Source organism: Rattus rattus, chromosome 18, assembly GCF_011064425.1.
Source record: "Rattus rattus isolate New Zealand chromosome 18, Rrattus_CSIRO_v1, whole genome shotgun sequence".
NCBI lineage: Eukaryota > Metazoa > Chordata > Mammalia > Rodentia > Muridae > Rattus > Rattus rattus.
Genome location: NC_046171.1, coordinates 1,545,601 through 1,570,942, shown reverse-complemented (window position 1 = coordinate 1,570,942; position 25,342 = coordinate 1,545,601). Strand labels below are relative to the sequence as shown.

Genomic DNA, 25,342 nt, shown 5'->3' with positions numbered 1-25,342 from the left:
AGCCCTCATTTCTAAGTACTGTAGCATTCCGAGGTGCCGGGGGTTTACAGTTGGGGATGACTCAATTCAGTCCTAGTGAGGAGTCCTTCAGAGCAGAGGATCAGGCAGCGCCTTCCTTGTGTGTGGTTGGCTGGCTCAGTGCCCTGATGATGCCCGGAGCCCCAGCTATCTGAGGCCAAGACTGAGAGCTCCTTTAGGTCACAGTTAACTCAGGAAGGGTCCCACTTCTCAGTGAGTGGTATCTATGGGAAGGCAGTGTGGCTCAGGGTCCTGGACCTCCTCCAGGGACGTCCTTGTGGGAGGAGCATCTCTCCAGTTCCTGGTTCCCAGCCGTGGTAAGTAACACCACGTACAAGGACGTACTTGGAGTGCTGCTGGTGCTGCCGCCGAGCGTGGCTTCCCCTGTAATCAGCACAGATTCGCTGAGCCACGGCTTCCTCCTCCCCAGAGGGCAAACACTGCCTGTTCCTCAGAAGCTAAGGCTTCTTCTGACCCAGGAAGGTGCTAGTTCTGGCAGGCTGGGAAGTGCCATGATGAAACTCAGGAAGCAATGGTGTCACTTTCGGGGCAAGATGTTCTAATGTCAGGCTGGCCTCGGGAGCCACTAGCCCCAACTACCCAAGGGTTATGGGAAAGCCCGGAAATACCTGCGAGCTATAGGTACAGCCCTGTCCTCCAGCTGTTGGTCATTTAGGCTCCAGAAACCATGTCTATTAGTCACATCCAATCTTCAAAGGTCACGTGGAAATCATAAATCACACCAGTGCCTAGAGATGGGAGGGACCAGATGCCAGGGCAGGAATATCTGAGGATATTGAGAGGGCCACGGGAGAAAGAGGTTGAGTCTGACAGGGCCATCCCACTGCAGGGGATGCAGACTCACAGATGACAGGTCTCACGCTCTCAGGCATCCCCTGCAAAGACTGTAATTAGCTGACACCATGCTCCTGTGCCCAGGATGTCTAGTGGTACCACTCTCCTGGTGTCTCCTGTTAGCTCCTGTTAGCTGCCCTGTGGAACCCAAAGTGACTGTGAGGAAGTGTCGCCTTGAGGTGGTGGCGTGTGCTTCCAGTTGGCTGTGTAGACCTCAGAGTGGTCAGGATCAGGTGCATGATAAAAAAGGAAGAAAGGGTGTGGCCCTGGGAAGTGCCGTGAGGTATCGTCAGGGTGCAGCTGGATGCCCTGTGCTGCTGCCGGGGTTCAGGCTCGTGTTGTGAGCACGGCTTTACGAGCAGGTGGTCCCAGCATACAGGACAGTTCAAGTGTCTGAGATGCCTCAGCTCCGGCCTGTGTACCAGGAGTGTCCAATGGAGGCTAAAGTGGTCCGAGGTGTGGCTGGGACAGTAGGTCACAGTAATCAATAAAACACTCGCAAGCATAATTTCAAGCCAAAGAGACTCTTGATGTGCTGCCTGGTGATACAATCGCGCCGCAAACACACAGTGGAAATCCACAGCCGGGGAACCGGGGAGGCTGTGAGGCAGCCACAGGGATGCTGGATCCAGGCTGGGCTGCGGTTGCATTTATAAGATTAAAACTCCACTTTTAAAAGTCGTATTTTACAGCTCTCCAGTACACGCTCTGCACATTGAAACTTGGGTTTGAAATGTGGGTGTCAACTTGAAACCATCTGAGGACTCTAGACTTTTAAAACTTGCTGGGTGTGGTGGTGTATATGCCTTAAGCTCCAACGCTCTGGAGGCAAAGGCGGGCAGATCTTTATGGCCAGGACTACATAGTGAGACCAACACCGTGGTCAGTGAATTCAGGCCTTCCTTCCCCACACTCCCCTGGCAGGATGGACCAGAAACTGTGTAGCCAAGAGCAGAGCAGAGCAGAGCTGGCACCAAGGTTGAATCGCATTCCTGTGGACAGCACTGAAGTTAAAAAAAGGAAACAGTCCTGGAAATGGGGTGTAGCCAGCACCGAGGAAGCAGGCCCTGTGTCTATCACTGGGGCATTTGGGGACTAGAGAGTGATGGCTGAGGTCATGCTCTGCAGCAGACACATGTCGTGGGACACTGCGTTTGACAGTTCTGTGTGGGTGACGAGGCTATAAGGCTATTCGAGATACCCTGGGCTATGAAGTAGAGCAATGGTCTTGGTGCTTGAGCTGAGCTCCAGGCTAGCCTTTGGCTATTCTATCTGCCCACTTCAGGTTTGGCTGGACCCAGGGACACCAGAGATCCAGAGGTGAATGTGGTACGTGGCAAATGCACTGTAGGGACAGACGTTGGCATGGGCTCACCATGGAGTCCACACAAGCTCTCTAGTTCAGAGGAGACCTCCTCTGCCGTGCAGCACGTGGGATGGTGGCTAGAGCGGGATGCTCAGAGAAAGCCATCCTCACAGCCAGAGCATGAATGGGTGGGGATCGTTATCAGGGAAGGACAGCTGAGGACTTAGCAGTGGACACCAGCCCTGCTGTTACACACCAGCGGGGCCAAGCTCAGCACTGTGATGCCAGCCCATTTGTGCTATCCTACGCCTTGGAAAAAGCTATCAGAACAGTGACGGGCACAGCCAGGGCCTGGGGTGGGACCAGTCTGCATGGCTCATTCTGTGTAGTGGTGGTGGCCTCCTGGCCATTGAGTATTGACACCCAAACTTGAGAACGTGGTGACTGTATGTAAGACCTCACTGGAGTTTGATCTTAAAAATCATAGTCTGCCCCTAGGGCACTGGCTGTGGGATCGGAGGTATGGCATGGAGCCTGGGCATCTCCTTTGAAAGCCACAAAGCCACTGGGTGAGGCACAGAGTAGAGCCTGAGTGTGGGGTGCTGAGGGCGGTTGTGACTCCTGGGGCTGCTGGGTCAGAGCCATCACAGCCATGTGATGGCTGTGGAGACCCCAAGCTACCTTGTATATTCAGGTCTATTCAGATCCATCCTGTATGGTATAGGAAGGAACTCTGAGGTCCCTGGGGTGTGAGGGTCCATGGCCTGCAGGCTCTGGCCTTGGAACATGAGCATAGACTCAGACCTCAAAGTCAACACTGACATCTCCTCCTCCTGGCCCCTTGACTAGGCCATTCACCTGTCCTGTGCGCTAAGTCACCTGTTACACGTGGTCCTAACAGCATCCACTGCGGGACTTCATGACTGTTGACAAGTTGTGATCAGGCAGTTTGCTGTAGGCCCTGGAGCACAGTCGTGTCTAAGAAGTGTCCCTGTTGCCTCTCTTCTCTTTGTCCTCATCTTTATTGCTGGTTTAACAAATAGCCATGTGGGCTGGAATTCCCTTTCAGTGACAGCTAAGCCACCACGGGCTTTGGTCACCTAGAGATCTGCCTGGAACTGAGGTTCCCTATACAGCATTAGGTGTAGTCTCCTTCACAAGAGTGTGACCTCCTGTGTATCTGTCCCTAGTGCATGGTAGCTGACTATCCACTGGTGTGTGTGTGTGGTGTTCATGTGTGTGTGTGTGTGTGTGTGTGTGTGTGTGTGTGTGGTGTTCATGTGTGGTGTGTGTGTGTGTGTATGGTGTTCATGTGTGGAATGTGTGTGTGTGTATGGTGTGTGTGGTATATGTGTGTGTGTGTGTGGTGTTCATGTGTGTGTGCATGTGTGTGTGTGTGTGTGTGTGGTGTTTATGTGTGTGTGTATGTGTGTATGTGTGATGTGTGTGTGTATGTGTGGTGTTTGTGTGTGTGTATGTGTGTGTGTGTGGTGTTCATGTGTGGTATGTGTGTATGTGTGCTTTGAGTATGTGTGTGTTGTGTGTGTGTTGTGTGTGTGATGTTCATGTGTGGTATGTGTGTATGTGTGCTTTGAGTATGTGTGTGTTGTGTGTGTGTTGTGTGTGTGATGTTCATGTGTGGTATGTGTGTGTGTGCTTTGGTATGTGTGTGTTGTGTGTGTGTTGTGTTGTGTTGTTTGTGTGTTGTGTGTGTGTGTGTGTGTGTGTGTGGTGTTCATGTGTGGTGTGTGTGTCTGTGTATGCGTGTGGTATGTGTGTGTGTGTGTGTGTGTGTGTGTGGTGTATCATGTGTGGTTTATGTTGTGTGTGTGTGTGTGTTGTGTTTCTGTATGTGTGTGGTGTGTGTGTATGTCTATTTGTGTGTGTGTGTTTGTGTATGTGTGTGTGTCTGTGGTTTGTGTGGTGTATGGTGTGTGTGGGGTGTGTGTGTGTGGTGTGTGTGTGTGTGTTGGGTGTGTGTGTATGTGTGTGTGTTTGGTGTGTGTGTGTATGCTGTGTGTGTCTGTGGTATGTGTGGTGTGTGTGTATGTGTATACATGTGTTGTGTGTGTTTGTGTGTGTGTGTGTGTGGTGTGTGTGGTGTGTGTATGTATGTGTGTGTGTGTGGTGTATGTGTGTGTGTGTGGTGTGTGTGTGTGGTGTGTGTGGGTGTGTGTGTGTGTGTGTGTGTGTGTATGCTGTGTGTGTGTATGTGTGTGTGTGTGTGTGTCTGGTGTGTGTGTGTTTTGTGTGTGTCTGTGGTGTGTGTATGTGGTGTGTGTCTGTAGTGTGTGTCTATGTGTGTATCTGTGGTATGTGTGTAGTGTGTGTCTGTGTGTGGTGTTCCTGTGTGATGTTTGCATGATATGCACAGTGTATGTTCCTCACTTTCCAGGGTCAGCCTCTCTGAGCCAGGCACAACAGTGCATCTCCTCCCTGAATGAGAACCGTGGTGTCCGGGCCCCAGTCCTGTGCCTCCTCCACACTTACACCGACCACTTGCCCTGTGTTTCCAGGACGGCTGTTCTCAGTGAAGGACCGTGCGGCCGCCCCTGAGCAGCGACCATGGGCCTACTTGCCTACCTGAAGACCCAGTTCGTGGTGCACCTGCTCATTGGCTTCGTCTTCGTGGTGAGCGGGCTGATTATCAACTTCACCCAGCTGTGCACGCTGGCCCTCTGGCCCATCAGCAAGAACCTATACCGCCGGATCAACTGCCGCCTGGCCTACTCGCTCTGGAGCCGTAAGTGCCCACCCTCGAGGGCGGTGTGCAGGGCCTTCTCTGTGTGCCCACCCATGAGGGCGTTGTGCAGGGCCTTCCCTGTGTGCCCATCCACGAGGGCATTGTGCAGGGCCTTCTCTGGCAGGGCCACACCCGACACTCCATCCCAGCACAGAGCCGGGTGCAGCTCAGGCTCCCTGAGGTCACCCCCTTCAGGCGAACAGGTGTCCGAGTAACTTTCCTGGGCTCAAGCACATGCTATTTCCATATCAGGTGGTGTGACTCACAGAGAAGGAGGGTCTAACACAGCACTGTGCCTGCTTTCAAACCAGCAAGAGCAAGGGAAGAATAGGCTCGGTGACCTGACCCGGCCACCAGCGCACAGTACTGAATGTCCCAATTCACACTGCAGGGTGCAGTAAAACCCGGGGTGCCCCTTAGTCACGAGTGTGCGTGTGCTACCTATCCACCAGAATGTGCTAGTGCATGAGAGCACATATACATGAGAAGCCTTCTCCACGTCTGCATGGACAGACAGGCGCTTACTCCCACCCTATGCATCATGGGAGGGCACTAAACCGGTTTCTACCCGCAGTTTACATGATGCCAGTTTGACTCAGTTGCTCCCCAGGATAAGAACACAGCCTTGAGAATCCTGCAGATGTCCATGCCCCATAGGCCTCCTCACCTTCTCTCGTTGATAAGGGCCCAAAGCTCACCAGGGGTCGTCTGTGAATGCTCACCCTTCCACAGTGTGCCCACACAGATACCAAGGAAACGAGTATCTCCTGTACCAGAGAACCCTCTTGCAAATGCATTTCTAAGTAAAGAGAGAAAAGCAGATATACAAAGAAGTGTACAGTCCACTACTGTTTCTACCTGGCTGTTGCAGCAGAGGCATGGACAGAGGCAGGAAGGGGCAGCAGCGCCCTAAGAAGTGGGTGCAGGATGTGTGTGTTACCCCCTCAGGAGAGGACACATGCATCTCACAGGGAACTGTCTTTGGGTTCTGCACCTTGATCCCCTCCTACCTAGAAGCCAGTGACTCCAGTGTGCCTGATCCCCCTCCTCAGCTTGACTCAAAAGGCGACAGCTGTTGCACAGACAGCAAACTACAATTCCCACACGTGCAACATGACTCGGTGGCGAGACCACTCCACTGTTGACAGAAAAAAGCTAAGCTGTAGACTCCCACATCCGGTGCTACCCTGACACCAGAACAACACACACACCAAATCCTGAGGGAAAAGGAAACAGAGCCCCTCAGCTATCGTGGGAGACATGCTAGAAAGTCAGATGTGTCCCCGTGAGGCTTCCCGACGGAGCCCTGGGAGGGGCAAGGAAGCCAGTTAGCATCAGCCTAGCCAAGCAGAGATGGGGGTACATGATGAATGAAGCATGTCCTTGGGGACCCTCTAGGTGCCCAGACCTCAGGACTTCCTTCTGTGTTGTGACTGGGTCATAGCCTGGGCTGGACTGGAGGACGATGACTGTGACCACTCTCAGGTGGCAGAGCCACACGTGTGACTCTCGGGCATATGTATGGGATGACCTTCAGGCCACATGCTAATGTGTCTGGAAAACATTAAGGACCCCACCTCTGCAGTATTCCAAAGCAGCTACACCATTTGGCACCCCTTCTGGGACTAAGTGAGAGCTCCTCAGTGCCCAGGGCCTCGCCCTACTTGTGGGCTCCATGTTTGAGGCTGACAGCATGCCCTAGCTCCATTCCAAGGGAACAGTTCTTTTCAGGGGACCCTGAGGCTTTCTCATGGAGCAGTGGCCAGAGCCACAAGTGCCTCCTGCCATCATCGCATGGGGCGATTACGTCCTGGTCCACCCACCTCAGATGCCTGGCCGTAGTCCTTCCACACCAGACCATGGCGTGCAAGCAGGATGCCTACTCTCTTGTGCTCCCTCCCAGAACTCATTTGTACTCAAGCTCTATGCTGGTCGAATGCACACAAAGCTCTCACCTTGGCACCTTCTGGCCCTTTCTTTATGATGGTGTACATGCAGAGGAACCAGGCGATGCCATGGTCTTGCCTTACCCTGGATCTGTCATGGCCTGGGAGTTGCAGGCAGGTGGAGGCTGAGTTCTAGCGACCTTCCTCATTCTGGTGGAGATGCAGACAGTTACAGAGCACCCTCTGAGCTCCCGCCATAGCGCCCCTCATGTCCCTGGGCAGCCGACAGCCTATCAGCCGCTACAGCAGTAGATCTCATAGGAGCGCTCCCACAGGCCTGGGGGAGGCCAGACTGAGTACGGACCATAGCTTACACCAGATGTCCACCTTATCCTTGCTCTCCAACTGTGAGTTGCACAGCCCCGCAGGCATTCTCTTCCCTGTCATGCAGGACCCAGCTCCAGCCTTCCGCACAAGCAAGCTAGTGATCACGTGACATTCGATGGTGCACAGTTATCCACCAAAGTGACCTGGTGGCTGAGCACCGAGGCAGCGTGACCCACTTAGATCTGCAGGGCCCTGCATCTTCCATTTCCTGCCAGCAGCTTCCATGACACAAAGTAGCTATTTATGATTTGGGAAAACTTACAAACACAGGCCCTCCAAACTCACTTCTAGAAGGAAGTTCCCCTCTAGATGGGAACGGAGATGGACTTGGGTCTGACACTGCTCTCCCAGAGCCTGTGGAAAATGGGGGCGGGGGAGGAGCTGGAGCAGGGCACCGGACAGGCATCTCCCAGTGCTGACCCCACCCTCCCGCAGAGCTGGTCATGCTCCTGGAGTGGTGGTCCTGCACGGAGTGCACTCTCTTCACCGACCAGGCCACCGTGAACCACTTTGGGAAGGAGCACGTGGTTGTTATCCTCAACCACAACTTCGAGATCGACTTCCTTTGTGGGTGGACCATGTGCGAGCGGTTTGGCGTGCTGGGGGTGAGCAATGGGGTCAGGGAGGGGCTGGGTGCATGACGGCAGAGTGGGGCCCCAGGAGGAGACCAGGTATCGGAGTCCCCAAGACTCTAGAGGCTTGTTCCTTAGAGGCTTCTTGGCGTGGCCCCTTTCCCATTGAGCAGTATGGCTAATGGAGGAGATGGTGGGAGGTGTTCCCATGGGGTCTCCTCTGTAGTCTCCCCTGCCTGCTCTCAGGACTCGCTGTGACTTCATTTCTTGTCACTACCTTTCTCCATCCAGAGGATCCCACTCAAGGCTAACTGAATAATTGGTGAGCTGAGTGGCCTCAGATGAGTTTAAACTACACTAAGAGGGCCAGGGAGTTCCGTGCAGCCAAAGCCCTTAAGCACTGTCGGGAAGATGGGGGTCAGGAAGGGACCTGGAACTGAGGTGCTGCTACTCACCATGTCGTGCTGCACCTGCCAAGCCATCAAGGTTTGGCTCTTGAGTAGTTTCTAGGGTGGCCCCTTGTGTATTTGAGGGGTGCTGATCCAAGAATCATTCAGTCATACACCCATTTATATCAAAACCTGAGCCGGGAGAAGCAAGGCCTGAACCCCTGGGGTGTCTGTGAGGGTTTCTGTGCGGGCGCTCCCCACTGACAGGTGCCGCTGGTCTCCCTGCAGAGCTCCAAGGTGCTGGCTAAGAGGGAGCTGCTGTATGTGCCTCTCATCGGCTGGACATGGTACTTCCTAGAGATCGTATTCTGCAAGCGGAAGTGGGAGGAAGACCGGGACACTGTCATAGAGGGACTGAGGCGCTTGGCTAACTACCCGGAGTACATGTGGGTGAGTGTGCTGCGTGTGCCATGAGGTGCCATGGCTTGCGGATGCAGCTTGGGTACCAGGACCCAAGCTATGAGGTGAAAGATCTCCAGCTAGGGAAATAGCTCACTTGGTAAAGCAAATAAATAGCGCTTTTACCTCACAAGTGTAAGAACCTGAGGGTGAGCCCCAGAACCCAGACAGAAAAGGCAGGTGTGGTGAGCACAAATTATCCCAGCACTGGGGAAGCGGTTCACTGGCTGGCCAAGCTCCAGGCCACTGTGCGCTCCCATCTCAAAAAACAAGGTGGAATCTCAAAAACACACACACACACACACACACACACACACACACACCTGTGCAGACACATGCCCATGATACCATCCCAGATTTGCAGACTTGGCCTCATTCCTAGGACATAGCTCCCACCTGTCCCCGCTGCTGAAGCCCAGATTTGGCACAAACCTGCCCAGGGTGCAGGTGGTGGGAGTTCCGGCCTGCATGGTATTTCTCACCCCTTTTCTTGTCTACTCTCGGAAACCCAGCTTCTTAGTTCCCATCTCTCCATGCTCAGGGACAGCAGATGCTTTCTGTTTTCTGGTCAAAGGCTGCTGCTCCCTCAGGTCTCTCTTCTTCTGGAGAGTTCTCTCAGGAAAACCGTTGATTGCACTCGTCTGCGTGAGTAGAGTGCAGATTGCAGCCCTAAAATAAAATGCCATTTCAGTGACACAACGTGCTTGCTGCTGGATGACTGTGTTTCGCTCTCTACCTCCAGCAGTGTGTGGTATGTGGTCCGGCATGCATGACAGGCATTGAATGGCAGGGCTCTGGTTCCGTCCCTGCTGGCCCGGAATGACCTTCTGGCCTCTCCCTACCCCTAGTTCCTCCTGTACTGCGAAGGAACACGCTTCACAGAGACCAAGCATCGCATCAGCATGGAGGTGGCTGCCTCCAAGGGGCTTCCCCCACTCAAGTACCACCTGCTGCCCCGGACCAAGGGTTTTACCACCGCAGTCCAGTGCCTCCGGGGGACGGGTAAGCCTGGGACCCATGGTGAGAAGCTGGAGTCCGTCACTGCCCACGAGGCCACTGGGCAAAGCGAGAACTTAATGGGGCTGGGGATGTTGCTCACGTGGGATCCTATGTTCTGGTACCCCATAAACCAGGCATTGGGGGAATTCCCTGCAACCATAATACTCAGGAGGTGGAATCAGATCAGCAGATTATTTTTGGCTATATAAATTCAAAGTTCCAGAGACAGTTTGAGGCCAGCCTGGACAAATGAGAATTTGTTTCAAAAGGGGGGGAAAAAGCTTTATTTTTTTTTCTTTTTTCTTTTTTTCGGAGCTGGGGATCGAACCCAGGGCCTTGTGCTTACTAGGCAAGCGCTCTACCACTGAGCTAAATCCCCAACCCTATTTTTTTTAAAGTAGAATATAAAATATAAAAATGTAAAATATACCAGAAGCCCGGAAGAATGGCAGAAGTAGGATTGACGTGTTAGAAGACCTGCGATCTCTTTGGGGATGATAAATTGCTACTTAGTGGCAAGTTGTCCAATAGTAAAACTCAAATAAAGCAAAACATTAATTATAAAGGAGAATGTCAGAGCAGAGACATCTGGGAGGGGTTACCTAAGCCACAGAAAGGGGCCAAGAGCCCTGGGCAGGAGGGCACCACCAGCAGAGAGGGTCTGAGCACCTGGCTAGCCAGCTGGGAGTGAAGATCACCGCCCCATGCTCTGCTGTGTGGAGGAGGGGCAGAGCCAGGTGAAGTGTGGCTTTTCTGTTAGGGGGTGCCATCACTGCTCTAGAGTGTTTCCCATCATCCATCGCTCACTGGTCCTGTCTCCTCTCCTCAGTTACAGCTATCTACGACGTGACTCTGAACTTCAGAGGGAACAAGAACCCATCTCTCCTGGGGATCCTGTATGGAAAGAAGTATGAGGCAGACATGTGTGTGAGGTGAGCGCCCATCAGAGGGCTGTCAGGACTTGATGTGGCCTGCTGCAGGACTCCTGAGGGTGTGGGACATAGCAAGGCAGCCTAGCAGCCTCTGGAGTCCCCTGGCCAGTGTGAGGGCTGTTTCTTGTGTGTCTCCCAGTCTCAGTGGACACCTATGCACACACGTCTCTGAGGAAAGCTCTATTCCAAGTCTGCCCAGGGTCAATTGGTCTCCCTGAACAGCAGTCACACATAGTAACCTTTGATCTCTTGTTTTGAGCTAGTGACATGGGACATCCTGCAGAGCCCCTCCTGGAGTGGCACAGCCCCCAGGTGGCTGTGATTTGGCCTGGGCATTTATAGGAAGCTCTGGTTGGGGAAGGCCTGGCCTATTTTTCAGAGCCCAGGTGATGGTGCCTGCAAGGCTTACTTGGCCATCGTCTGTGATGCAGCCACTGTCAGGACCCATTGGAAGGGCCCGAGGCACATCTGAGACCTCCCACGCAGAGGCAGCCTGCCTTGTAGAACACAGAGTCACGGGTTGACCGGGTGGGTAGAGTCCATGTCTCAGTGTTGGCTGAGGAGCACAGCCAAGGTGATGTTCATCTCTGTGCCCCTGAGGAAACAATTCATCCAACATCGGTTCTGCTCCACGCCTGCAACTGATTCTTCTGAGTGGACTTGAGCTCATACCGGTTTATAAATTACACTGCGGGGACTTTCATAAATAAGTTTGTGGACATAAACTAGTGAGAATTCTGGAATCTTGGGGTCTTTTAAGAACACAAATGTTATAAGAATGTTTTTACTTTAGTCGCAGGTATGGGGCCTCCTCAGACTGTCTGCAGCAGCTGACTATGATTTGCCTCGTGCTCTAGCAGAGGCCTGGTTTTGCCAGTTGCAGACATTCTCTGTGACTGTGTGGGGTTTGTAATTCTGGGGACCTTTCAGAGGGTAAAATGTCAAGGACCCTGAGAGATAGGGTTAGTTGTTGTTACTCACTTAGGGGGGTTGGTTGCTGTTTGTTACAAAACAAAAGAAAGATTCGGGGATCTCTCTTTCCCGTCTATCCTTCATTCTCTCCTATCTAGTGATGGGGGATGAAACAGGAGGAGGGGAGGGATACAGGGTGGGAAAAAGAAGGAAGTAGCAAAGGCCAGCTGGAGTGAACAGTGAGCCCACTGGCCTTTTCCTCCTGACTTTGTAAACAGCTGGGTACCTGGAGGTCCAGGACCCTGACTCTGGTCTTGGGAAACACCCTGGGTTGGAGTCAAGTGAGCCTAGGGTCTTCTCCTTCATATTGTTCAGCCTCCAGCAAGGAAGCTGACTCCAGGGGGACTACGATGATTAGTTCTGAACCTTAGGTGGTTTCCATGGCCAAGTGTGTTGGTCGGCTTCCTCTCACTGTAACACGTACCTGAGATAATTAACTTACAAAGAAGAGACTTTGTCTAGACTTAGTTTAATAGTTTCAGTCCACGGTTGAGTTTCTGTTGCTTTGGTCCAGTGTAGGGTCAGGATGCTATGGCAGGAACACACCCAGGGCTGAATATAGCAATCACTTCATCAGTCAGTTGGCTAAAGAGGGAGGGCTGGGGCGCTGACCCCTCAGAGATGGCCACGACCAAGGACCTCCCACTGGCCCATTTTTTTTTTCAAGTAGGACCAGGATTGTAGGAAACCAAAATGCTAATACATGATTTTTGAGGACAGTGGAGAACAAAAGAACAACTTTAAGGTAGATGACAGTGACTGAGAATCTGGCCATGTCCAGAGGTGTGTCCCCTCAGAGGCCAGTCATGCTCCTGTCCTCTGGCTTAACTGCCCCAGGTCAGAGCCAGACCGTGGCTGGGTGGCCATATCTCCCTCACCCCCGTCCAGCTGCTCAGTCACCCATCAAGCTGAAGTGTCCTGCATGGGCACCCAGCTGTGACAAGGGAGGCCTCCTCTCTCTGCCCTTTCCTCTGTGATATGCTGATTCTGTAGAGACGTTGAGCTGCGTTTCAACAGACAGCTTCGAGCTCGCAGAAGCCTTGGCTGGTATGTGCTCTTGAGCACGGACTTTGTCCAAGTGTACTGTTCCTGCCACCCAGCATACCTCTGCAGTCACGGCCAAGGGCCTTCCCCCATGCCTCCCTCAAGGGAGACAGAACTCTCGGGATTGTGATGGAGCAGGCCTGCATTACATAGCCCCAAAGGACCTCTGTTCTTTGTGCTGTCATGTTGGCTAGCTTTGTGATGGCAGTTGTTCCTGGAAAGTTCAGGGTAGCAGGTTCAAGCTCTAGCTGCCATGAGCAGGAAGACTACCATGTGTCTATCTTGTCATCTTGCTTCAATAATGTATATTATGTAGTAGTGCACATGCATATATGGCAACACACATCACACACACACACCCATACACACATACACACAGATATACACACACAGACACACACACACATACACACACATACACACACACACACACACACACACACACACACACACACACACACACACACACACACACACACACACACACACACACACACACACACACACACACACACACACACACACACACACACACACACACACACACACACACACACACACACACACACACCCAAACACACACACACGAAAACAAACACACACACACACACACACACACACACATACATATACATACACACACACATACACACACACCCACACACACACATACACACACATACACATACACACACACACATACACACACATACACACACCCATACAAACACACACACACACACACCAGGACACCCATGAACTAGGTCTGAACCTTGTGGTCCTCTTGCTGTAGGAGGTGCCCTCCTGCTACACCCCCTGACTTTGAGGCACCTGTGCCAAACCCTCTCCCACGCAGTCCCCAGCATGTGGCTGGAACCCTTGGGAGGTATAAATATGAATATTTTATCTGCTAAGATGCTGTTGCCTCTGACCCTGATGTGCCCGTGAGCCTGCAGCAGTGCTCTGTGGAACATCATGTTCTGTGGCCCTGGGCTCCACCAGCGCTGTGCTGAGGTGAAGAGGTCCCTAGGCACAGCCCACACAGCCACAACCCCTCAGGGCCTCCATTTTAAATGTACAGGTTTGTCTCAGCCTGTGAACCTTTCACATGGTTTTTTTCCTCTGAAAGAAAGGACTGTGGGCCACCATGGTGGCCATCCAAGCCCCTCTCCAGAGTTTACCAGTTTCCCCCTTATTCCAAGTTCCATTACCCACAAGCAAATGAAGTCTGAAAACACTAAGCAGAAATTTCCAGAAGCAAGCTATCTGTTTGGGGACTTTAAATCCTCCCTCTGTCACCCTGGATGCAAAGCCTTGTCTGGTGTATCAGCTTGTGTAAGCCACCCTCCTAATGTCATTCACACAGACTCATGGTGCTTGTGTTTAAAATGTAACTTAATGGCTTCAGAGCACAAGGGGTGTGAAACGAAGGGAGCGCTCGGGTGTGGAGCACGGCACACCAGAAAACAGTGTGCAGAGGGGGCTGAACGCTTAAGGTGTCAGATGTCCCTGGGACTTGGGATCTGTGCCCCCAGAGGAGGACTGTGATCACCCCAGTCCTTGCTAACCTGTGTGAACCTGAGTGCTCTGCGCCACCTGCTGGCTTCCGGAGGTACTGCAATTCCCTGTGGAAAGCAGGCGGCGCCTGTCTGGTGCCCAGGCTTGCATGAAGCCTGCTTTGCCGCGGAACCTGTTGAGGAGCTCCTCATCCTCTGACGCCACATCCAATTTCTGACTGACAGAAATATGCCACCTGTCTAGCTTGTCTGTCTGTCGGTCTGTCCTTCTTTTCTTTCCAACAGTAGTTATTATATTTTGAGATGGGACTTTTCCTATGTAGCCCTGGGTGGCCTGACATGTAAGCCACAATGGCTATGACCCTATCTCTGTGGCCCAAGTGCATGTAAATGCATGTGCTGCCATGTCCAGCGCTAAGTCTTTTTTTTTTTTTTTTTTTTTGGAGCTGGGGACCGAACCCAGGGCCTTGCGCTTGCTAGGCAAGCGCTCTACCACTGAGCTAAATCCCCAACCCCCCAGCGCTAAGTCTTGTGTTTTGTTTTATGTTGGTTTTTGGAGACAAGAGTTTCTCCCAGTAGCCCTGGCTGTCCTGGAACGGACTCTGTCACTCAGGCTGACCTCGAACTCAGAGATCCTCCTGTCTCTGCCTCCCGAGTGCTGGAATTAAAGGTGTGCAGTACCACACACTTGGCTCTAGCCTTTTAAAGTTCATGACGGTTATGTGGAAGGGTCCGAGAGCTGGCTCTCCCTACAGGTGGCGGTTTTGTTTGTTGCAGACTAGAGCCAGATGATCGTAAAGCATTTTTACTGTCATTGACAGCCATCCCTTCCCCACCCTATGTTTGACCTAACATCCTGGTGACTATCAGAACAGGACAATGTACTCCTAGCAAACCACCACCTCCCACTAACCCAAAGGCGAGGATGCTATGGAGGCTCTGAGACCTGAGGTAGAGGGCCCTTGCTGTACCCCACCCACCTGTAACTCCTACCAATGCCGTCCATAAGTACTTTAGAACTTTCTTCATTCCACAACTAATAAAAATCCCACGTAACTACTCACAGTAGAAAATGGCATTTTGGGAAACTTCACTTTGTGGTTTGGGGTCACAACCTCTCGTAGCTGTCAATCCATTGAAGGTGACAGTCAAGGTCAAATGCCACAGATCCTTGCCCTTGGTCATCTCCAACAGGATGTGTGTTGGGGAAGACCAAGGCCACTGCAGTCACCCTATGAGGAAGTTGAGGCATGGTCTGCCAGGCAGGTGGCTCACAAGGGTCCCCAGACATTGAGGCATCTTTCAGCCCTCATGTGGGGGATGGCTTGGCCTTGCCCAGAAGGTTCCAGTATGCCAGATGTCTGACTGACTGCTTGTTTCAGAAATTAAGAATGAGGCCTGAGTAGGGAGCCTCAGGTGGTCTCACCTGTGTCACTTGCTCCCTCCCAGTGTAGGGCAGGTGTCCATTCACTCTCTACACTTTACAGGAGGTTCCCCCTGGAAGATATCCCAGCAGACGAGACCGGCGCGGCCCAGTGGCTTCACAAGCTGTACCAGGAGAAGGTAAAGGCTCCTGCTTGCCCTCGTCTCACCTCCAAAGCAGGCTGGGGCAGCAGGGAAGAAAGGAAGGAAGGAAGGAAGGAAGGAAGGAAGGAAGGAAGGAAGGAAGGAAGGAAGGAAGGAAGGAAGGAAGGAAGGAGGGAGCATGGTTCCCCTTTGGATGCCAAAGACCGGTGGTCCTCACCTGCATTAGGGTCGTCTCTTGTTCTTAAAACTTGAGAAATTAATGCTGAAGTGAAGTATAAAGTCTGGCCTGGTGCCTGGTGTGTGCAAGTGAAACTGTGTTGATGACATTTTACCACATTTGTCCCTTTTTTATATAAAGGAAATTTTAAGTGTGTAACAAACCTTGCCCAGATTTGCAACAGCTTGCTTATGTCACGGGTATCCCTAGATTTCCAACAGCGTACTTATGTTGTGGGTATCCCCCAGACTTACAACAGCGTGTTATGTCATGGGGCCCCGCAGCAGATGCCTTGGGGTGCTCCTGAGCACACATGTCCAGTTCCCAGTCCAGAGCGCGTGCTCACCCTGTGCCCGCTTCCTGGGACAGTAGGTGTCCTCTTCACATTGTTCTGGAAACCGGATGGCCAGAAAAGCCTATAGCAAATTAAATTCCCCTCAGTGCTGGGAGCAGCTCCCAAGGAAGTAAGGGAGCCCCAGAGACCAAGTCGGGAGGAGAGCTGGACGTGAGGGTGAAGGGCCTGGCTGGCACCGCACCACCTGCTGGTAGTGCTGTCCCCCCTCAAAGGCTTGAGTCATGGGGTCAGATGGTGAGATGTGGCTTCACTCAAGACAGTAAGGTATCGAGCTCGTCCCAGCCCTCCTCCTCCTCCTCCTCCTCCATGCTGAGGAGTGCTGCCCTGGTGACTGTCCTGGCCCACCTACACAGTTCCACAAGATGGTGACACTAGGCTGGAGAGAGGTCCCCTCAGAGAGTCCCCTCAGGCTGCCAAAGGAAGCCTGAGCACATATGGAGGGAGGTGACCCCAGAGGCAGACGGCTTGGGTTTGCCCAGCCTGGACTCAACCGGAGACCGGCTGCAGGCTACTGCAAGACAAAACACCCAGGGGAACAAACCCTTCCTGATGCCCGACACAACTACCCAAGCCCTCAGAGGGACCTGAGAAGCAGCAGACAGACTAAAATGAGAACGTAAGATGAAAATGGAGAACAAGGAGGCCCGCAGAAGAGCAGCGGAAAGACGGCAGGGGAGTGGAGGACAGAAGCAGCCCGCAGAGCGATGCAGTAGGCTGAGGACTGTGTGCGTGCACAGCGCTTGCCTCGTGGAGGTCCCCTCCGCATGTCAGTGTTCCTCAAGAGTGTGATTAATACAGTGGCTGGAGAGATGGCGCAGCAGTTCAGCTGTTCTTTTAAAGGACCTGGAGTCAATTCCTAACACCCACGCGGCAGCTCAAAAATGCCTGAAAGTCTAATTCCAGGGCTTCTGATGCCCTCACACAGGCATATATGCAGGCGAAACACCAAGGCAAATAAAATTAAAATAAATTATAAAAGGAGGAGCCAAGCACTCACAAGGCAGAGGCAGAAGGATCTCTGAGTTGGAGGTTCGAGGCCAGCATCCCAGGACAGCCAAAGTGACATGGTGGGACCCCATCTCAGGAACATGTATATTAATCAAATAGAAAGCTATGGACACGGCTGATAGAATTAGTGTTAACAGGAATAAAACAAGACACGGCCAACAAACAGGAGAGCAAATTCATGAGCTGGGCCTGGCTGGCTTTGTGCCGGGATAAAGTGGGCCATCTCTTCTCCCACCCCCGATGCCCAGCAAAGTTCACAGCACAGGTCGCGTACCACAGACGCACAGACCCGTCATCCCAATGAAAGAGTTTCTCCTGGGGTCCAGAACATATGTCTGTCTGTCTGTCTGTCTGATCGTTCTTTCCAGCATAGCATTAGAAGTCTTGGGGTTGGGGATTTAGCTCAGCGGTAAAGCCCTTGCCTAGGGAGCGCAAGGCCCTGGGTTCGGTCCCCAGATCCGAAAAAAAGAAAAAGAAAAAAAAAAGAAGAAGTCTTAGCAGAGCGATTCTGGAGACAATGAGAATGTCCAGGTTGGAAAGGCGCACAGTCAAACTGCCCTGTTTGCGACGCTCAGCCTAAGATTCAGAAAAACTTCAAAACTGTCAGAATGTTAGAACCGGGAAGTCCCCTAAAGTCGTAGGATGAAAAAAAAACAGTGTCCAAAAGCCAATATCATTTCCATGCACCAAAAGTGAACTAGCGGAAGTCAAATCCAGGCAAAACCAGGGAAACCTGGGCACTGAACTAACGTCTTCCTGTTGGGAGTGTCAGAAGGAAGCCCAGTCAGAATGCAAGACGCTGCAGCCAGCATTATGTCACTTCAGCCAGCATTACGTCACTGCTGTCCACGGTGGCCAAAGTAACAAAAGTTACGCGCGTGCGCGCGCGCGCACACACACACACACACACACACACACACTTTCTCTCTCTCTCACTCACCTGGGTTAGTATACCTCAAGAAGAAAATGTAGCTGGGTAGTAGTTTATGCCTCTAATTCCAGCATCCTAACCCTAAAGGATCAGAAGTTCAAGGCCAGCACCAACTATGTGGAGAGTTCCACACCCACCTGGGTTGCAGGCCTGTATCAAAGAAGGAGGAGGAGGAGGTGGAGGAGCAGGAGGAGGAGCAGGAGGAGCAGGAGGAGGAGGAGCAGGAGGAGCAGGAGGAGGAGGAGGAGGAGGAGGAAAGCACATAGGAATGGTATGGGGCCAGCACAATGGCTCAGTAGGTGAAAGTGCTTACCACGAAAGCTGCTGTCCTGAGTTTGGTCCCTGGATGCTGCATAGGAGGTAAAAAGCCTTGTGCTGGGCACACAGATGACTCACTGTAGGGGTATGGACTGCAGCCAGGCCCGGACCCTTGGCTGTCCTTTGATAAATGCTGGGGTCTGCACCAGCAGCCACTGGCCAGTCCTGCCCCTCGGCCGCTCTTCCTGCTTGGCTGGCCGTACCCTAGCAAGCTCCCCTCCTGGGTCCAGGTGACCCGCCCTCAGACAAGCAGCTGAAGATCCTCCATGGAGGTGCTCCTTCCGTCTGCTTCACGCTGTGGCCTGTGCCCTGCCCGGCGGCTTTTGTTGCTGAGTTGTCTCCTGAATCAGAGTCACCCCTGTCAATCTCAGCTTGGTCCTCTCCCCTTTGCTCTCAGGATGCCCTGCAAGAGATGTACAAGCAGAGCGGCGTTTTCCCCGGGGAGCAGATCAAGCCTGCGCGGAGGCCGTGGACTCTCCTCAACTTCCTGTGCTGGGCCACATTCCTCCTCTCTCCCCTCTTCAGCTTCGTCCTGGGCGTCTTTGCCAGTGGATCCCCGCTCCTCATCCTGACGTTCTTGGGGTTTGTGGGAGCAGGTACAGAGCACGGATGTGACAGCTCACACGCAGGGCTCCACTCACTGGGCCACCGCCATACCCAGGACTTTTGGCTCATTGTGGTGGTGGCCCCGGGAGGCAGAGGCTTGGGTCAGGGAACTGAGTGACCCTGGCTCCTGAGAGTGGTGGCTGTGAAGAACTAGCGTGGCTTCCTGTACTAGAGTGACCACACGCGGGGAGGAAGCGGGTGGGGGTGGGGGTGGGAAGGCCAGTGAGGACACCCTTGTGAGGCCTCTCATCGCTCCTCTCTTGTCTTTCAAGCTTCCTTCGGAGTCCGAAGACTGATAGGAGTGACTGAGATAGAGAAAGGCTCCAGCTACGGCAACCAAGAGCTTAAGAAAAAGGAATAATTAACGCTGTGATTGAACACCCATATCCTGACGCGGTATCCAATTAACTCAATTAAAACAGAACACCCAAGAGCGAGGGAAAGAGACACTTAGAGACTATTTTTCTTATTAACTGGTGACTAATATTAACAAAACTTGAGCCAAGAGCAAAGAACTCGGCCTGCCAGGTGAAGATGGTTGGCCAGCACCGGCAGGGTCCCATCGGCCCTCTGCGGGGACAGAGGCGGGCTTGGGGGAGGTGGTGGGGCCACGGGGCTCCCCCAGAACTCTGCCTCCAAGAGGCAGCCTTGGCTGCTCTCCCTTCTTAAACTTAGAATGAGGCTTTTGTTTCTTATCGGTTATTTGGGGAACGGACCTGGCCCCAACCTTGTGCCCTGCACCCCAGAACACTGGCTCTCCATGGGTGCCGCTGCCTCACGGGGGCAGGTCAGCTGGATCCTTGTCCCACAGCGCTCTTTTGTCCTGCCCTGCTTGGCACCTTAGCTTCCAGCCCCTGGGGAGGGAGGAAGTCTTAGAGATAAGCACACACTGAATGTGGATCTGGCCCCTTTGTCCCTCCCTTGCCCTGGGGGCTGAAGACCACACCTCCGTCCTCTGCAGCGCCCCCCGGTGGCACCGCCTTGCTGGGGGCTGTGTCTGAGCACCTTAAGTCTCTTTTAAAAGTGAACGCCCGAGAACTCTGCAGAATGTGGAACCCTTGAGTTCATACAGCGTCTCCATACAGCTCTGTTGTCTCTCCTCCTCTGTAGCCAGCAGGCTGCCGTCCCACGGGGCCTGATGGGAAGACCACACTCGGGCCCCACACCTCAGACCTGTGGTGCCTGGGGGGGCTCCAGCCTATGGGACTCCCCTGGGACACTTCATGGGGTGGTGTCACCATCAGGCCTCCTTGTTCTCAATCAGACGCCTTTAGTGCTTGTTAGCATTAGAGTCTCTTTACAGGTGTTGGTCTGTGGCTGGCTCGCAGCTTCTCCCTGTCCTCCTCCTCCTCTGCCTCCATTCAGGCAGGTGTCATGGCTGCTGACCATACCCTCCATTGCCCCTTACCACCTCAGTGACATACACTGTCCTGGCAGAGAACAGGGGGCCCCGGCCCGCATTTGGTACCTTGCCAGGGTCCCTCTGCTGGCCCTGGAGGCCCATTTCCTTCTTGTTCAGCACAGGAAGGACCTGCCTGGTTTCTGGGAGACCCAGGTCCTCGGGAAACACCATCACATACTTTTACCTTTGGTCTGCAACTGGCTCTTTTAAAGTCATTTCATGTTTTCTAACAAGGGAAAACTGGGTAATTTTTTTTTTTTTTTTTTTTGCATACTGCAACCAGAGTTCATAGTAAAAGCAGAGAAGATTTTATAGGATACACTGGAAGAAGGAGACCTGGAGAAGCCTGAGGGCTGACCTGGGCCTGGCTGCATGGCCCCAAGTGCTGGGGACCTTGTAAGGCAGCATGCCCAGTTCACAGAAGATGCTCCTAGCCTCTCCGGTCCATGCACAATGGAGTGGCTGCTCCTGTCACTCTTGGGTAACAGCAACACACGTTTGTAAGGGTGAAGGGTTGAGTCAAGCTAACTGAGACACTGAATCTCTTCCCCTCCAGCTGAAGGCTTGCGTGCCCTGGCCTCTGCCAACTGTAAGCTACCTTGGGTACTCCCGAGGGTCAGCTCCCCACTGGTGGGTTTTTCTTTCTGTCTTTCTGTCTGCTTGGGGTCTCTGTCTTCCCCCACTCACTGTCCCCTCACAAATCGGAAGGAAACAGTCCAACGGGTCCTGCTATGCATGCACCTGGCCCCAGGAAAGCCACCTCAGAGCCTTTACTGTTTCACTAATGCCTCTGGCTTCCCACAGAAGTCCTGAGCCTTTGAGGTCAGCTGACTGTTGAGTCCATGAATGACCGAGGAGTCCAGGCTGCAGGTTCTGCCCTCCTAGGCCTCCCCCTGCTCGTGATCCAATACAGCGCTTCCGAGAGCAATAAAAACTACACTAGGAATGTGGGTGTGGGCTTTTTGGTTTTTTGGGGTGGGGTCAGATCTTGCTTTTTCATCTGCTTCAGAAAGAAAAAGGGGGAGGAGAGCCCCTTCAATTTTTCTATTAAATTAATAAATCTCAGAATAATGCTTTTCTCTTTTCCTTCACACCCTACTACTGATAGGCATGGCAGATGTCATGGGCAGATTCAGACAGAAGGGTCTGCGGAAGCAGTGGGCTTGCTAGCCTTCAGGGAGCCCATGCTGGAAGCAGCAGGCTCAGGAGCCAGAGGCATTCTGGAACTGGAGTGGTTGGTGGCCTCAGGAGGGAGGGTCTGGACTGCTAGGCTGGCTCTGCTTCTGGTTCTCCAGCAGGGGGGCCCCCACAAGACTGGGATATGGTCTCCTCCCTACTCAGGGTCAAGAGCCAGATACACGAGGGCTCCCACCATCTCCCCGAGAGACCCTTCCGCTGTCCAGGCGGTCTCCCACCCCTGGTCCCCGGCCACACCCACGTACCTCATGCAGGCCTCGCTGAAGCTATGCTGAACTTCAGCAGTGGCTGCCACTCTCCTGCCTGCTTGTGGCATTTCACGGCACCCATATTGAGCATCTAGGCTCTCTCTGAGGGCTTTGTGTTAGCATCCTGAGGGGTGGCCATCCTCAAAGAAGCAGGAGCATCACACTAGGAAGACTGAATGGTCAGAATGTGGGTACTTAGAGATCAGGGACACTCTTCTTTTGACAAGACCTGTTTAACCCAAAGGGTAAGCAAACAGAACAAACGCTTACTGTTTGTAGATCTTCGCTTACTGTTTGTGGATCTTCGGTGACTGCATCTGGGAGGCACATCTGAGATGCTGTAAGCCCAGTCTTGGGGGAGGGGAGACAAGGGGGCGGAACCCGTCTGATTAAAGAGATGAGCTTTGAATTCTCAGGCTGCCTGATAACAAACTGTAACAATGTAACAAGGCTTTCTTGTAGGAACAATGCAGGTGTCTTCACAGATGCCTTGGCTGCCCCTCCCAGCCCCTTTTGTGCACCTTGCCCTGAGAATCTTTTCTGCCTCTGATGTAGTCCAGCCTTCCTACTGTCCCAGGAAAAGTCAGGGTTAGCCCCGATTTGTGTCAGGTTCAGGATGAAGAATTAAGTGACTCTTCCTGCATGTTGCCCTGTCTCAGCCTGAGGCTTTATAGGACGAGCCAAAAGTAGCCTTTCCAGCCCTGATGACCTGCACCTCAACTGTTTGTCCCACACATAGACCCAACCACTAGCTAGATGCATGCGTCGCTTAACGCTAGCCATTTGGTGTGGCTTCTAGCCCTCTGCAGTGTCATGAAGCTCAGGGTTAGAATGGCGCACCTGTGATGCCTGCTGCCTTCTTTCTAGAAACATCTCTGGCCCATGGGCCAGCCCCAAACCAAAGGCACCTGGGCCTGGGTGAGGGCACCCCCGACCTGCCTCAGGCCTTGTCCCAGAGTCTTGCCATGGGGCTGTCAGGAGGGTGCTGACATTCATGCCCCAGATTCCCTGCATACAGGGGCCAGGATTTTAAAATGCCAGTTCAGGCTTTGGGCGATCTACTTGGCTGACAGGGTGGACACATGAATCGAATTTATTACAGGCTTTTGAAATCGGTTAATCCCGGGGAAAGGTGGGATTCTCACAGACCACTCCAGAAATCAACCCAACGAGAGCACTTTGCAGAGCCACCAGAGATGGTGGCCTCCTCTCTTCACAGACAGCGACCTGTGAAACTGTGAACTTTGTACTGACAGGTCACCTGGAGTTTTCTTTTTTCCTCCCGTAGCTTTTTGGTTTCTTTCTGTTGCAAAAGTGTTTGGGCAGAAGCAGAACTGTGAACGAGATCCTGAAATGCACTAAATTGTATTCTATTAAACTGGAGTTACTTGATTCAATGAAAGAGTTGCATCGCTCCACTTGTATTTATTGTCTCAGAGTAGTAACATTGTGACAATCAAACATGACTGTACCTCCTGGCTTCTGCACCGAGCACCAGTGAGTTCTATAACTACAGGAACGGCTCTTTCTGGAAGCCGCACAGACCATGAACTTCAATGATCAAGTGCTGCGTGCGTGCGTGCGTGAGTGCGTGGGTGGGTGGGGCAACTATCTGGGCTGCTTTTCCATTACCAAGAAATGGCCATATCTGACTCTGGGCAGTCTCCAAGAGATGCATTTGTCTACAGGGTGCAACTGTGTTATTTGGGTGATTCCTTTTGTACTCTTCTTTTTACAAGTTTGCTACTCACAAGCTTTCCGGAGTAAGGATGGAGGGCTGTGCTCTAGGAAGTTGTCCAGGTCTGGGAGCCAAAGTAGACTTCCCAAGGCCTGGGTCTACGGCTTGGCTGTGTTGACTGCTATGCAAAGCTCTCTCTGTCCACAGCATGTAGAAGGTCACTCAAGCGGCGTGGCGCTCCTGCTTGGTGGTACTTTCTAGGTAAAATGCATAAGCATCATACTTGTTTATTACAATGTTGTGAAAGGAGGGATAAAATGTCCACAATATACAAGAAAGTGACTCTCTGCCTCTTTTTCTTTCTTTCTTTCTGGTCTGCATAGACTTCCAGGAGGGACAGCTTTCAAGTGCTTCCTGTCCCTTGGGGATACCCTCCTCTAACCCCTTGGTCTCTGCCTCTCCTCTGAGGCCCTTCAACTGGCAGCGCTGCCCCCGGGCCCCACGGTCTCCACTATGCTAGGAACTCAAGTCCCCCATGTTGGATTTTAAAAGCCAGGGAGGAGGCTGGAGGGATGGCTCCACAGTCAAGGGCTCCTGCTGCTCTCCCAAAGGACCCAGGCTTGATGCTTAGCACCCACATGGCAGCCCATAACCGTGTAACTCGTTGGGAATCCAGTACCCTCTTCTGGCTTCCTTGGGGACCAGGAATGCACAGTGACATACATGAAGACAAAACATTTATACGCATAAAGATATATATCATCTTTTTAAAAGACTAAAAGCCGTTGGAGGGTGAATGTTCTTCAAAGTCGGCATGCCTACGTCCTGAACTTTGGTAAAGTCCCCTTCATTCTGGGGAGATAGTGAGGTTCCCTATCTCCATTAAAAAGGAAATTGCGGCTGGAGAGATGGCTCAGTGGTTAAGAGCACTGTCTGCTCTTCCAGAGGTCCTGAGTTCAATTCCCAGCAACCACATGGTGGCTCACAACCATCTGTAATGGGATCCGACGCCCTCTTCTGGTGTGTCTGAAGACAGTGACCGTGTACTCACATATAATAAATAGATAAATCTCTTATTTAAAAAAAGGAAATTGGCTGGGGCTGTAGCTCAGCGGGTTGGAGTTCATGCTTAGCATTCGCAAAGCCCTGGGCTCCGTCCCCAGCATCACATACACCATAGTGGAGCACAGGACCATCATAGCACTCAGGATGCTAAGACCCTAGGGGAAAACAAGCGATGCCTGCCAGCATAAGCTATGTGAGGCAAACCAAAGGCAAAAGGGATCCTCTGGGTCATTCATATTCATTCTCTCTCTCTCTCTCTCTCTCTCTCTCTCTCTCTCTCTCTCTCCTCTCTGTGTGTGTCTATGTGTCTGTCTCTGTCTGTCTCTAACTGTGTCTCTATGTGTCTGTCTCTGTCTCTCTCATTGTGTGTCTCTTTGTCTGTCTCTCTGTCTGTCTGTCTCTGTTTCTGTCTCTGTGTGTGTCTGTCTCTCTAACTGCGTGTCTCTGTCTATGTGTTTGTCTCTGTCTGTCTCTCTCTAACTGCATGTCTCTGTCTCTCTGTCTCTGTCTGTCTGTCTAACTGTGTGTCTCTGTCTATGTGTCTGTCTCTCTGTCTCTCTGTCTCTTGTCTGTCTCTCTGTCTCTCTCTAACTGCGTGTCTCTGCCTATGTGTCTGTCTTTGTCTCTCTGTCTGTCTCTCACCATGTGTCTCTGTCTCTCTGTCTGTCTGTCTCTGTCTCTGTCTCTGTCTCTGTCCCCCCCCCCCACTCT

At 52.5% G+C, this 25,342-nt stretch overlaps 1 protein-coding gene across 2 annotated transcripts in view; it reads left to right on the top strand.

The window, feature by feature from the left end:
• Agpat3 (1-acylglycerol-3-phosphate O-acyltransferase 3) overlaps positions 1 to 23,908 on the top strand; it is an 84,048-nt gene extending 60,140 nt beyond the window's left edge. For both annotated transcript variants that reach the window (XM_032888315.1, XM_032888316.1), the window contains 8 exons: positions 4,696 to 4,922; positions 7,631 to 7,800; positions 8,445 to 8,606; positions 9,464 to 9,617; positions 10,444 to 10,546; positions 15,567 to 15,642; positions 18,833 to 19,031; positions 19,314 to 23,908. In XM_032888315.1, coding sequence (XP_032744206.1) covers positions 4,745 to 4,922; positions 7,631 to 7,800; positions 8,445 to 8,606; positions 9,464 to 9,617; positions 10,444 to 10,546; positions 15,567 to 15,642; positions 18,833 to 19,031; positions 19,314 to 19,402 — 1,131 coding nt within the window. In that variant the 5' untranslated portion in view covers positions 4,696 to 4,744 and the 3' untranslated portion in view covers positions 19,403 to 23,908. The remainder of the gene's footprint in view (positions 1 to 4,695; positions 4,923 to 7,630; positions 7,801 to 8,444; positions 8,607 to 9,463; positions 9,618 to 10,443; positions 10,547 to 15,566; positions 15,643 to 18,832; positions 19,032 to 19,313) is intronic.
• The last annotated feature ends 1,434 nt before the right edge of the window (positions 23,909 to 25,342 follow it).